General features: G+C 45.2%; 1 protein-coding gene across 2 annotated transcripts in view; it reads left to right on the top strand.

Annotated features, from left to right (window-relative positions):
* Positions 1-424: 424 nt before the first annotated feature.
* The window catches only part of PIGK (phosphatidylinositol glycan anchor biosynthesis class K), a 100639-nt gene continuing 86252 nt past the window's right edge, over positions 425-14811 (top strand). For both annotated transcript variants that reach the window (XM_036349917.1, XM_036349918.1), the window contains exons 1-3: positions 425-549; positions 4136-4189; positions 6283-6374. In XM_036349917.1, the coding sequence (XP_036205810.1) occupies positions 457-549; positions 4136-4189; positions 6283-6374 (239 nt within the window). In that variant the 5' untranslated portion in view covers positions 425-456. The remainder of the gene's footprint in view (positions 550-4135; positions 4190-6282; positions 6375-14811) is intronic.

Below are 14811 nucleotides of genomic sequence, written 5' to 3'. Positions count from 1 at the left end.
TCATACTTTCAATAAGTAATAGGCCTCAAACGTGTTGCAGCACCCACCTATCTTTCTATTTGCATAAGATCCAATTAATCATCTTTTTGTGCTTACGTGCTTGCTCTTCCAACCACATCCAGCTTCATATATTCAGAGAATTGGCAGCACTACGCAAAAAAGGAATTAGCTTCTGAGAGCTTGTGGGATCACAGGTTTGTCTTTCTCACCTTTCACACTTGTATTTCAAACCCGTATACTTATTTTACAATGTCCAAATTGAAAATGCAATAACGATAAAGGTTCGATTCCCTCTATCTTCACCCAGAAAACCTGGGAAACTCCAGATCTGGGGACAGATGACAATCCGGCCACCTGGAGAGGAGGCGGGTGTCGCAGAAAACACGCAAGCCCGCCGCGCTGCTTTACGGCACTCGCTCCGCCCCCTCCGGGTGCCGGAGGCTGAAGCCGGCAAACATGGCCGCCACCTCCTATTGTAGCCGGGCTGTGGCTCCCCTGGCAGGGTTGCTGCTCTTGTCCTTCGGCAGCTTGGCCACTAGTCAGATCGAGGTAGGAGTCAGGCCCTCCGAGCGACCGGGCCCTGGGAGGACAGCGTGGTCGGGGCCGCGAGCGCCCAGCCGATGTCCGATACACAGAAGCCGAGGGAAGCCTCCCCGAGTCCTTCGCCTCTTACTGGGCTCCCTGGGATGTGGGAGAGTGTCACGGGGCAGGGCTTTCTCAGTCTGTTGCAGCCTTTTAAACCGACGAATTAAAAGAATCAAATTCTGGGAGAGGGGCGAGCACCCGATCCTCTGCGCCCGGTGTGCACGCCCTGCGGCTGAAAGGCGAGCAGAGCGCAGCCCTTTCCTGCTGCTGAACTACCGCGCGCCGCGGCCGGGAGTCGGGTGGGTGCGGTGTTTGGGTTTTGGCTCGCAGGACGTTCTGGCCTCGCGTAAAGCTCTCACTGTGCCCCGCACTCTGATAAGAAACACCGCGCCCCTCTCTTCAGTCTAGATCCCTTCTAGCACCGTCTTCAGGGGCCCGTGCAGTCAGCAGGCATTTGAAGGTCTGTGTCCCAGCCGTGTCTTCTCTCTGCCCCATTTCCCTAGGGGCTGCTCCTAGGCGGGAAGCCTGGGGCTTTAAACAACAAGCACCTCTCTTTATCGCACTTTTTAATCAAAACTAAGTTCTGTGTTCTGAGCTTCTAAAGTTGCTTTTACCACTGGTTTAATGCAGGCCTGGTAATTTCTTGCCGAGACCAGTGCAATTACTGCAATTACTTTATCTCGTTTCCCCCCAGGCTTCCAAACTCCCCTCACTTTGAGTTGCTAAGTTAGTCTTTATAAAATGTAAACCTGATCAGGTTATCCTTCTGATTGAATCTTTCCCACTGCATGCCGAATAAAGTTAGCATCATGCTTTGGCCTCTGTCTAGTTTTCAGCTTTCATATTGGAACCCATTCTGCCCATCACCTCAGTACATTGAATTTAGATCAGTGGACTGCAAACTTTAAACGGATATTGAACATGCACTCCCTCTCTCTCTTCTCTCTCTCTCTCTCTCTCTATATATATATATATACTCATGAACTACTGCTAATTTATATATTCAACATTTATAAAGCATATTTTTGAGGGAATATGAATATGAATAGGAGTTCTATTTTCCTCCTTTACTCTAGTGAATTATCTTGTACACTTCAGTTTGGATGCCATTACTCTTTTTTCCTTTTGATTGTTACTGTGCTTTTTCACATTACCATGTTTTATACTGCCTGATTCTTTTGTCCCTTTAGTGAGATGCAGTAAAACCTTTCCCTATCCCTTTCCTTTGATATTGCCATTGTAATTTGTACATTAAGCTTGTATAGCATTCATCGATTATAACTCATGCATGCTTTGTATTATCTATTATTCCATCATTTTTCACTTGGAGTATGGCTCCCTAACTAGTCTGCATCAAGTCATTCTTTCTTCCCTTCAGTCTATTCTCCAAGCTACAGCCAGAGTAACTTTTAAAAATGCAAATCTGATCATGTAACCCATGTACACCTTAATATTGCTCTAAGGATAAAGGACAAAATCTCTATATGACCCCATAAACAAAGCCCTGCATACTTTGGCCCCTACCCACACCCCTAGTTCTCTCTCTCTTTCAAACTTTTAGTTGTGCTAATCTTTTTCAGTTTCTCAACACCTTTAAGCCCCACCTGCCATTAGGGCCCATATTTCCTTTGTCTGGAGCTATCTTTCCTCTTTTCATCTTTTGGATCCTAACCCAAATGTCACTTCTCTAGGGAAACCTTCCCTAAACCTTCCCTCTCCACACCATACCCCCCAGATTAGGTCATTTCCCCCTCTTATACTCTTTCATGATACTGTGTATCTTACCTTGGTAGAATTTATAGGTTATCATCTGCTTAATATGTCTAGCAAATTGGATAGTAACCTCTTTGGAGGCAAGTACTCTGATTGTTTTAGCCCAACATTGTATTCTGAGCACTCAGGACAGTGACTGGCACATGGCGCCCAACGAAGTGATGAGTGAATGAATGAATGAATTAATGACATTGTAGTGTAATGTACATGCTTGTCTTCTGTATTGAACTCGGATTCTTGAGAGAAAGCAGCATGCTCTGCAATGATTTTTATATCACTTTATATTACATAGTATCTGGCACATAACTGGTGCTCCACTAATCATATGTAAAATGAATGAGTAACTTTGCAATGGCTATATTGTCTGAAAAATCACAAAAGAGTTTTGCTATCTCAACTTTTTTCCTAAAGTCCCAATGCCCCCTAAAGTCCTAATGATCCAAGAATTTTGGAACTGGAAAGGACATTCAGCTCTCATTTTCTGCTTGAGGAAAATCAAATCTAAAGAGCTGAATGACTTACCCCAGTCTCGCAGGTGAGGGATATGACCTGGGCTATAAAACTCAGATCTGCGAATCCCTAAACCAGTGCTTTATGCACCATCACACATTGCTTTTTTAAAGCATCTAGGTAGCTGTTGAGAATGGTTAAAAATAAATATGTGTGTATGTCTGTGTATGCACACACACACATTTGAGTGATTTTTTTTTAAAAATATATTTTATTGATTTTTTACAGAGAAGAAGGGAGAGGGATAGAGAGTTAGAAACATCGATGAGAGAGAAACATCGATCAGCTGCCTTCTGCACACCCCCAACTGGGGATGTGCCCGCAACCAAGGTACATGCCCTGGACCGGAATCGAATCTGGAACCTTTCAGTCCGCAGGCCAACGCTCTATCCACTGAGCCAAACCGGTTAGGGCACATTTGAGTGATTTTTTAAAAACATTTCATTCTCCCTGAAATTTTCTTGCCAGTTGAAAATTAAAACAGCTATCATAAGTTATATAATTACTAGGTTCCAGTCACCATTCCTATATTCTGTGAGCCAGGTAATAACATTTTTATAGATGGGGAAACGGAGGTGCAGAGAAGTTAAACAGCTTTCCTAAGTTTATACAAATAATAAGTAATAGGACCCAGATTTGGATCCAGGCAGTTTGACTGGACTAGTAATACTGCTTGGGAGCAGCTCTGAGGTCATTATGGTTTATATTCATTATTCTTGTAGTATATAATAAAAATCATGTTCATTAGGTATCTGGATGCTGAAGTTTTTAATGTTCCATGCCAGCAAATATAATTCAGATTCACTTTAACAGATTAGTGAAGTGATACATGACAGCATGCCAGAGAATGTGCTCAATAAAATATATTGGTAAGTTCAAATGAAGTAATTGGAAGCACCCAGCGCAGAGTACGAATGAATATTGAATGAAATTTCAACAGGAAGGTTATTAATTGTTATGTTTAGAATCAAGATATGAAATAAGTCATTCACAATTGGAAGACTGAATGGAAAACTAGAAGCATATAAGGAAGAGATGACTGGGCTAAAAACAAACAGCCCCTCCCTAAAATAATGCCCCCTAACAGAAAAATAAAACTCTATTGGTCCTTCATAGGTCAAAAACTAGCATCTTTATAAACTTACATAATGATAATTTATTGTTATTATAACTGTAAAAACTCCATGGATCTTGACTGTCCTTTACCAGTCTTTACTTTGGGAAATGTGGCTTTCTTCTAATCTTTTTGCTATTATTTGACTGATAGGAACAAGCAGAGCAGTTCTTTAGAAGTGGCCACACAAACAACTGGGCTGTTTTGGTAAGTAAGTTATATGAAGGTATACCATTCTATTCACTTAGATATGTGTCTAAGAAATTTTGTGTGAATCAAAATTTTGAAAATAAAATTTATTGTATCATATTACCAATTGGTTCAGATATACATTATACTATTTCTGCTCAAGTTAGGGAACCTGTAGATTCTTTGCTCCTGATGGGTAGTGATTTTGTTTCTAGCTTTTTGGTTTTGATTTTTGCTAATACAGGCAGTGTTATAGTGGAAATCCTTGAATACATATTTTTGCATACTGATATGAGCTAAATCAAAAGATAAGTACATTTTCAAACTTGATGTATATTGCATGTTACCCTTTTAGAAGATTTAGTTTAGTTTATGTTTATTTTAGTTTAGTCAGTAGAATATGAGTATTCATTTCCCTGCACTTTTGCCAGTACTATGAATTGCCAGACTTTTTGGATACCTATCACTTTGATTTGTGTTTTTTAAATTATGATAGAAGTTGAGCATCTTTAAGAGTTTTATTGTCCATTTTTAATACTCTTGTTATGAAATGCTTGCTCTCATCCTTTGTCTATTTTTCAAAATCGGGTTATTGTGTGATGATTGTTTCAAGTTTTTCATTTCAGTTAGGATTTTATGCTATTTTTCACGTATGACGTTTTACTTTTTTATGTAGTAAAAAATTTTAGTTTTTTTCTTATTGGATTCTAAGTTGAACATTTATTTTAATAAAAAGAACTTGTAGTTCCTTTCTGTTTGCAGGGCAAGAACATTTATGCTAGCCTCAAACCTATTGTATTTACACTATTAGCAGAGGCATGTGGTAGGAGGTAGAAGGGTGCTTGATGGGTAGGTATATTACTACCTGACCCCAACCTCTGTTATCTCTTTTGGAATGCATTCTCAAGAGACCTGACTTTTGAGATATGGCATTAGATTTTTCTAGTTCTTTTGATATCATTTTTAGGAATCCTTTTTTAACATGCCAATTTGTGTCCCTTTAAAACTTGTGTTTTTTATATCAATATATAAAAATAATTGCAAAGCATTCTACAAGTAAAGTTTTTTTTTTTTTTTTAATATATTTTATTGATTTTTTACAGAGAGGAAGGGAGAGAGATAGAGAGTTAGAAACATCGATGAGAGAGAAACATCGATTAGCTGCCTCCTGCACATCTCCTACTGAAGATGTGCCCGCAACCCAGGTACATGCCCTTGACCGGAATCGAACCTGGGACCTTTCAGTCTGCAGGCCGAGGCTCTATCCACTGAGCCAAACCGGTTTCGGCCAAGTAAAGTTTTTAAATGTAAAACTAGTTTGCATTATTTCTAGTTTTCTGTTCAGTTTAACAGCTTTATACCAAACATATTCTCTTATGTACAGATAAAACTGTTTTGTATGTTATGTTTTAGTGTCTATTTTATAATTTTCACAACTAAAATTAGGAAGAAATCTAGAGTAAAAGAAATATTATATAACCCAATTCTGTGAAGGGATTATGTGCACTGTCTTTGATTTTAAAGAATTGAATCTTTTAGAAACAGGAACTTTCTAGAGTCACAGAAATTGAGGGTAACTAAGTTGGTTCACTATTTGATTGATTTTTTTTTTCTCTTAAGCTGAGTGGCCTTTTTATTTAATGCTAGTTATAAAAGACCTCTCTCTAGAGCAGCGATTCTCACAGGGGCCGCCTAAGACCATCGGAAAACACATATATAATTACATATCGTTTTTGTGATTAATCACTATGCTTTAATTATGTTCAGTTTGGAACAATGAACATACATCCTGCATATCAGATATTTACATTACGATTCATAACAGTAGCAAAATTACAGTTATGAAGTAGCAACGAAAATAATTTTATGGTTGGGGTCACCACAACATGAGGAACTGTATTAAAGGGTCGCGGCATTAGGAAGGTTGAGAACCACTGCTCTAGAGAGATTGGTTTTATTGACAATTCTTTATGTGCTTTGCTGTTTCTAAGCCTGAATTATGATATACTCTTTCTTTAGGCATCTCTATATCCTACCTAAAGAAAAATAATTCTGTACCTTTGTGGCTTATTTTGATTCATAAAAATAACATATTGGTTTTAATACTTTAGGTGTGTACATCCCGATTCTGGTTTAATTATCGACATGTTGCAAATACACTTTCTGTTTATAGAAGTGTGAAGAGGCTAGGCATTCCTGACAGGTAAGAATTCATAATAAAGAGTAACTCTGAACTTTAGTAAAAATCACTCGTAGATGATTATTACATTTGCATTTTTGTGTTGTTTTTTAAAAAGATAAGGAAATTTGAAGTTTTTTTTTTTTTTATTGTTGTTAGAACATACCACCATGTATAACTTACTTACAACCATAATGGAATATTATATAAAACATCAGTCAATACTAATGTAAAAATTGAGATAAAGTAAAATTTATTTAATCATTAAATGCCTCAGTGTGGGGTTTTGATTGCAGACAACAGAAGACAATTCTGACTGGTTGAAGTAGAAAAGGAATTTATGGAAAGCATATTGATTAGTATGTTTCCCAAATTGATGGGAAGGCTGTAGCTGTAAATAATCAGAAACAAGCAAGACTAGGTAGCAGAGAAGACATTTCTAAAAACAATGACATAAAACCAGTCCAGTGACAACAATGCAGCTATGAATTGCTGAAGTCTAGACTTAGGTAGTGCATAGCTACTACCATTGCCTTTGGAAACTTAATGTTGGTACTGCTGCCTGCTGCCAAAATCCAACCTTCACTGTCCCAGCTTCTTAGTCTCTAGCTCTTAATTTAGAGCCCTTGGAAGGATGTGAAATTGTCAGCATAGATGAAGTGCCCTTGTTAATGCTCCATGGAGGTTGGTGGGGCAAGAAAAACTATATGGCATTGTTAGCAGTTCCTTATTCCCTTTTTTGCTTCTATGGTATCCTGTGTATACTTTGATTATAATATGATTATACTAATCTAGTATGTTTCCCTTACCCTATAGTAGAAGCCAGGTGCATGAATTCGTGCACCAGTGAGGTTCCTCGGCCTGGCCTGTGGGATCGGGCTGAAACCAGCTCTCTGACATCCCCCGAGGGGTCCCAGATTGCGAGAGGGTGCAGGTCAGGCTGAGGGACCCCATCAGTGCATGATCGGGGCCGGGGAGGGACGTGGGAGGTTGGCCAGCCGGGGCGGGACCGTGGGAGGACTCCAGGGCATGTCCTCCCGTCTTGCTCAGTCCCCAACAGCTGGACTCCAGCATCAAGCTAACCTACTGGTTGGAGAGCCTTCCCCCTGGTGGTCAGTGCCCATTATAGTGACTGGTCGACCGGTCAACTGTCTGCTCCCTGGTGGTTATTGCACGTCATAGCAAGCGGTTGAGCAGCTTTAGCATATCATTAGCATATTACCTGTTGATTGGTTGAACGGATGACCAGACAACGGGACACTTAGCATATTAGGCATTTATTATATAGGATTATATAAAAGCCTAATATGCAAATTGACCAAATGGCAGAATGACTGGTGGAACAATAGGTTGCTATGACGTGCACTGACCATCATGGGGCAGATGCTCAATGCAGGAGGGAGGTGACTGGCAGTGATGGGGGCAGGGCCGGCGAGCGTGTGGTGCCAGGCCAGCCAAGGTGGATGCCAGCAAGGGGCCCCCTGATCACCCCGCCAGTCACCCCATAGATGGGCCCTGATTGCCGGTGAGGCCCAGGAACCCTACCGTGCATGAATTTCATGCACCGGGCCTCTAGTTAGATTGTGAAGTCCTTGAAGGAACAAGGATTATATTTTATTTCACTTTGTACTTCCAACATCTAGCACAGGGCCTGTCACATAATATGCTCAGTAAGTGCTGGATAAATAAACACTTGACTAGGAAATATTTTATCAGTTAGGCAAAGCAAGCACAAGTTTACACTTTAAAAGTAAAAACACTTTTATCAAAGAAATTGTGTTAGTCTACTTTTTAGCAAGTGTTAATCTGATATAAAAAACATTTTAATAAATAGGTTGCCATAATTTTATAATACTATTTCAAAATATTGACTCAGGAAAAGGGATTTCAGTGGTTATGAGTGAAAAATAAAAACACATGCTCATATGATCTTCACAATTGCCCTCCAGCCTGTTATTGTTTTATGCCCTTCGTGGAGGGCAGGTATCTTGCACTTTGTGCCATATTTTCTCCAAGATTTTTGTTATTATTTGCGTGGTTTGAGCTTCCTGAAACATTTTACTATTTTAAGGAAATTTTGGCCCTCAAATAATTGTTTTGGAATAAGTTGCTATTTCATTACCTTTAAAATGTTTAATATGCTTAAGATGAGGAAGTGATAAGGCATTATTAAGCTGGGATTAGTTTTAAAGTTAGTATGTGAAGCAAAAATTGAGCCAAAATTATTTTTGAAAGTTTCTTTCATTGGGGGTTGTTTTTTTGTCTCCTCATTTTGGCTGTTTGGGTTAGTGACTATATATTAGGTAGATCCTCTACATTTCTCAGTCTCTACTGTAGGACAGTGTTAAAGGCTGTTTCTGACAAATTAGGTCAGGCAAAGACCACCTCTGCTTACAGACTGATATGATTCTGACTTGAATTGCCCCCCAGGCAATCATCCTCTGGTATGGCAAGTTTTTTTCAACAGGGTGGGGCAGTTGCTTCTGCCTGGAGGCTAATTGTTATTTTTAATCTTTTAAGTAGCCTCAGGGCAAGGTGTTTTCCAATAGGGTGTGTCAACTGTCTTCCCCGCAGGCAAGACAAATGTCTATGTGGGAAAGATGTCCTCAGCTGTGTGAGGGAATGACTCAGCCCAGGAAACTTGGGGTGTCTGCCTTCTGAGCTCTATCCCCTGAGTCCCCAGTCCTGGCTTCTGCTCTCACAGCTCCAGTCCACTTCACCTTCTCTCTGCCGGAGCACAAGGTGGGTGGCTCCACAGGGAATTTTGTGCATTGGCCCTTTAAGAAGGTGCCTGAATTTTCAGTTGCTTTTCACAGCCAGATGTTATGTGGGTACCTTCCTCAGTCTTGGTGCTCTTTGCTGGGGGGCCCAGCTTGGGGATTAGATCCCAGAGTTCTCAGTGGCAACCCCCCCACAGCCGAGATAGCTCTCTGGGTCTTCAGTTGCTGTCTGTGGGCACCCAACCAGCCCTTTCACGCCTTCGCCCCTCCTACCAGTCTCTATGCAGTCTCCACTTTCAGTCCTCGGGTATCAGGGTTCTCTCCTGCGAGTTTTCTGTTGATTATTCAGGAATTTTTTCTGTATTTTAGTTGTAATTCCAGTTTGTTCCTGGGAGCATGTCCGTGCAGCATCTACTTACTCTGCCACCATTTTTAGTCCCCTCGAAAGTTTCTTAAATAGCACATAAAGTACAGTATAATATTGTTTTTCATCAGATGTAACACAGCCAGTTCTTCCTTCTTTGGTGGAGTCCTTGATGAAGTGGTTTACTTAGGCCTAGGGGACATGTTATATGAAAAATCTACATATCTTTAATACTAGACTTGTGATGCTCAAGCTGTGAGAAGCACATAGGAATTGAGATTGACTGAGGGAATATAGAATCACTAGAGGCCCAGTGCATGAAATTCATGCACGGGGCAGGGGGGGGGGGGTCCCTCAGCCTGACCTCTACCCTCTCTAATCTGGGACCCCTTGGAGCATGTCCAACACAGGGATCAGGCCTAAACTGGCAGTCGGACATCTCTCTCACAATCCGGGACCACTGGCCCCTAACTGCTCACCTGCCTGCTGGCCTGATCCCCATAATTGCTCTCCTCTGCAGGCCTGATTCCCCTAACTCCTCTCCCCTGCTGGCCTGATCTCCCTAACTGGTCTTCCCTGCCAGCCTGATCACCCTAACTGCTCTCCCCAGCTGGCCTGATCACCCCTAACCACCTCTGCCTTGGCCCCGCCACCTTGGCTTTGTCCAGAAGGACATCTAGAAGGTTGTCCAGAAGATGTCTGGTCTAATTAGCATATTACACTTTTATTAGTATAGATAGTTCCCATTTCATGATTACTTTGGGGAATAAACTTTGAGTATTAGGGTAGGTGAGATCTGTCTGTCTTTTTTTTTAAAGATTTACCTCTACTACAAGTTGGGTGGATGTGAGTATTTATAATGATCCCTGTCTGATAAACTATTTCTATAATTAAATCTAGTAGCTTTTTGGACTATATTTTCTTACTCTAAATTTTAATCATTTGTGAGATTAATACTTCTAATTTAAACCTCTCATTTTTCATGTTCCCTTATTCATCAACTCTAGTGTATGCAAAATAGAGTTCAAATCCCTTATGGTGGTACACAAGGTTTTTGCAGTCTGGTTCCAAATATGATATTCTAATCATTTAATTTCTGATTATTTAATTTCAATCCAGTCAATTTCTTCTTCTAAGTCCATGAATTGGCCTCTGTCATTGCCTTATATTGGTCCTTCTACCAGTCTTTCTGTCATCTCTACTTTCTAGTTTTTCTATGCCCAAATTCAATCCATGCATTTTCTAAAACTTCCTTGGTCCTTCTTGCATAAATAATACTTTATTTATATTTGTACCATGGCATCTTTTTGTATGTATTGATCTTACTTATTCTAGGCTGGTTCTGATACTATGTTTGTATTCCTCACAGTGCATTCTTTGGTATATTGTGCACAGTTGAATGAATGAATGAATGAATGAATGAATGAATGAATAGTACGCTTAAGACCCCATCTAAGTGGAACCTAGTTAGTCTCAGCTAGAGAGGAAATATTTATAAATACTGCAAGTTTGTATTCTCTAAAAATCCTGTTTCTCAAATTGTACTGAGATAAATGTGTTCTGTAGTTGATTTTATCAAACTACTAGAGGCCAGGTACATGAAATTCCTGGCCTGCACCCTCTAGCAGTCTGGGACCCCTTGGGGGATGACCGCCTGCCGGTTTTCTTCTGACTACTTTAAAAATGTTCTCTGCCTTTGTTTTTTTTGTAGTTTCCTTCTAATGCACCTAGGTATTAATTTTCTTTCTCCTCGTAGTCCTTGCAGTTTGGGACCCTTCGGGGGATGTCTGACTGCCGGCTTAGGCCCGATCTCCGGGGATTGGGTCTAAGCTGGCAGTCGGAACTCCCTCTCGCAGTCCAGGACCCCTTGCTCCTTACTGCCTGCCTGCCTGCTGCTCCTTACTGCTTGGCTTGCTGCTCCTTAGCACTGCCGTGGAGGTGGGAGAGGCTCTTGCCACCGCTGCCGTGAGCCCGGTTTCTGGCTGAGCGGTGCTCCCCTTGTGGGAGCTCACTGACCACCAGGGGGAAACTCCTGCATTGAGCATCTGCCCCCTGGTGGTCAGTGTGCATCAGAGTGACCAGTCGTTCCACCACAAGGGTTGCTTAGGCTTTTATTATATAGACTAGGGGCCCCAGTGCATGAATTTGTGCACCTTGAAAGGAACTGTGGGCTGTGAGGCTGCAATGGGCACAGGGGCGGATCTCAACTCATCCTCTATGCCCCTTCCCAGCCCCTCCCACCGTGGCCCCCAGCCCCCTATTTGGCAACAGCCCACTCCCACCACCACCGCCGCTCCCACATGCTGACAGCACTGGCCCTGCTTGCACCCGCTGATGGTGCAGAGCAATTGGGGCCGGTGCCAGCAGCGGGCTTGAGTGGCGGTTGCTGCCCCAATCACCCCTCAGAAGCAGGGGGAGGTGGAGAAGCCCTCAGGCGCGATCCAGGCCAGCAGTTGCTGGTGACCCCCTAGTAACAAGCAGACTAGCCCATCAGCAAGGATTTACATAATAATAAATGGGGGAGTAGTTTCAGCTACCAGTGTCTGGACAAACAGAGGTGGCGCCTAGCTCAGACCTTTGCTAGGGCTTCAAAGGCACCCAGCCTTCGGGGGGTTTCCGGGAGTTCTCTGTCTATGCTTATCAGATAGTGAAGGCAATAAACAGTTTCCCACAGCACCCACTGAGGGCACCGAGCGATTGGTACTGGTGCTGGCAGTTGGTGCGAGTGGTGGCTCCAGTGCTGGCAGCGGGTACAAGCGGGGCCGTTGGTGGCAGCAGATGCGAGAGGCAGCTGCCGGCCCCAATTGCCCCTTCAGGAGCAGGGGGAAGTAGAGAGGCCCTGAGGGGTGATCGGGGATGGCAGCTGCCACTCACACCAGCTGACAGCGCTGAGAGATTGGGCCGGCACTGGGCGCCGGCAGTGGGTGCAAGTGGGGCCAGTGCCGGCAGCAGGTACGGGTGCCCACAGTAGGTGCGAGTCCTCGGTGGGACCGTGGCTGCGGGAGCAAAGAATTTTCAGTAACCACCAGAGGCTTGCCCTGATGACAGTGACTGGCGCCCCGCCTTGGTCTGGCATCCCCACTCACCTCCACCATCCCACCGTGGCCGATGCCTGCCATGTTCTGCAATCTGCCACCTGCTGCTGATGCCTGCCATGTTCTGCAATCTGCCACCTGCTGCTGATGCCTGCCATGTTATGCGTGTGCCCCCTGGTGGTTAGCGTACATCATAGCAACCGGTTGTTCAGTTGTTCTTCCGTTCAGTCTATTTGCATATTAGGGTATATATATATATTTACTAGAGGCCCGGTGCACAAAAATTTGTGCACTCGGGGGGGAAGCGGGGGTCCCTCAGCCCAGCCTGTGCCCTCTCGCAGTCTGGGACCCCTCGGGAGATAACGACCTGCTGGCTTAGGCCTGCTTCTGGGTGGCAGAGGGCAGGCCCAATCCCTAGGTGCAGCCCCTGGTTGGGCTCAGAGCAGGGCCAATTGGGGAGTTGGGGCACCACCCCTGTCATGCACAGAGCAGGGCGGATCGGGAGGTTGCGATGCCACCCTCAGTCACGCTCAGGGTAGGGCCGATTGGGGGGTTGGGGCACCGCCCCCTGTCACACTTAAGGCACGGTCGATGGGGAGGTTGCGGCGCCACCCCCTGTCACGCACAGAGCAGGGCCAATCAGGGGTTTGGGACTCCGTACCCTGTCACGCACAGAGCAGGGTCGATCAGGGGGTTGGGGAGCTCCCCCCGGGCACTAACAGAGTAGGGCTGATAGGGGAGTTGGGGCAGCGCCCCCTGTCACACACAGAGCAGGGCGGATCAGGGGGTTGGGTTGCTGCACCCTGTCACACTCAGGGCAGGGCTGATAGGGAGGTTATGGCTCTACCCCATCACACACAGAGCAGGGCCCGTGGGGTGGGGGGGTTGGGGCCCCGCACCCTGTCACACACAGAGCAGGGCCGATCAGGGGTTTGGGGCACCGCACCCTGTCACACACAGAGCAGGGCCGATCAGGGGGTTGGGGCACCGCAGCCTGTCACACACAGAGCCGCAGGGCGATCAGGGGGTTGGGGAGCTCCCCCTATCAGGCACAGAGCAGGGCTGATCAGGAGGTTGGGGCGCCTTCCCCTGTCATGAACAGAGCAGGGCTGACAGGGAGGTTGTGGCCCCGCCCCCTGTCACACACAGAGCTGCAGGGCGATCAGGGGGTTTGGGTGCTGCCCCCTGTCACGCTGATCCTGGTGCCGGGAGGCCTCGCGGCTCCGCTGATCCTGGTGCTGGGAGGCATATTATCCTTTTACTATATAGGATAGAGGCCTGGTGCATGGGTGGGGGCCGGCTGGTTTGCCCTGAAGGGTGTCCTGGATCAGGGTGGGGGTCCCCACTGGGGTGCCTGGCCAGCCTGGGTGAGGGGCTGATGGCTGTTTGCAGCTGGTCACACACCCTTCAGGGTGGGGGTCCCCACTGGGGTGCCTGGCCAGTCTGGGTGAGGGGCTGAGGGCTTTTTTCAGGCTGGCGGGTGACTGAAGCTCCCAACTGCTCCTTTTTTTCTTTTTTTTATTATTCTTGGCCAGCTTTAGCTCTGAGCCTCCAGCTCTTAGGCCTCTGCTGCTGAAAGCAGGTTTCTGGCCTTTGTTTACCTTCTGTATTTGAAACAATGTTGCGATCCTGCTGGCTGAAGCCCGGCGACTAAAGCAGGTTTCTGGGGTTTTGTTTAGCTTCTATATTTGTAACATAGTTGCTTAGAGTTGCAGCTCAGAGGCCGGCAGTGGCAGGCGGGGAGCGTTGGAGTCCTCCGTCACTGAAGCAAGCAAGCCTGATGTTAGCTTCCAGCTGCCTGGCTGCCGGCCGCCATCTTGCCTGGCAGTTAATTTGCATATCGTCCTGTTTAGCCAATGGGAAGGGTAGCGGTCGTACGCTAATTACCATGTTTCTCTTTTATTAGATAGTATACTAGAGGCACAGTGCACAAAACGTTGTGCTCTCGGGGGGGGGGGGCCCTCAGCCCGGCCTATGCCCTCTTGTAGTCTGGGACCCCTTGGAGGATGTCCACCTGCTGGCTTAGTCCCGCTCTCTGGGGGATCGGGCCCAATCTGGCAGTCAGACATCCCTCTGGCAGCCTGGGAGCCCTCGGGGGATGTCCACTTGCCAGTGGGGAGCAGGCCTAAGCTTCAGTCGGACATCCTTAGTGCTGCTGAGGAGGCGGGAGAGGCTGGGTTGTGGCTGAGTAGAGCTCCCCCTGTGGGAGCGCACTGACCACCAGGGGGCAGCTCTTGCATTGAGCGTCTGCCCACTGGTGGTCAGTGTGTGTCATAGTGACCAGTCATTCCCAGTCGTTCTACTGTTAGGGTCAGTTTGCATATTACCCTTTTATTATATAG

Source organism: Myotis myotis, unplaced genomic scaffold, assembly GCF_014108235.1.
Source record: "Myotis myotis isolate mMyoMyo1 unplaced genomic scaffold, mMyoMyo1.p scaffold_m19_p_2, whole genome shotgun sequence".
NCBI lineage: Eukaryota > Metazoa > Chordata > Mammalia > Chiroptera > Vespertilionidae > Myotis > Myotis myotis.
This window is presented reverse-complemented; position numbering and strand designations above follow the sequence as displayed.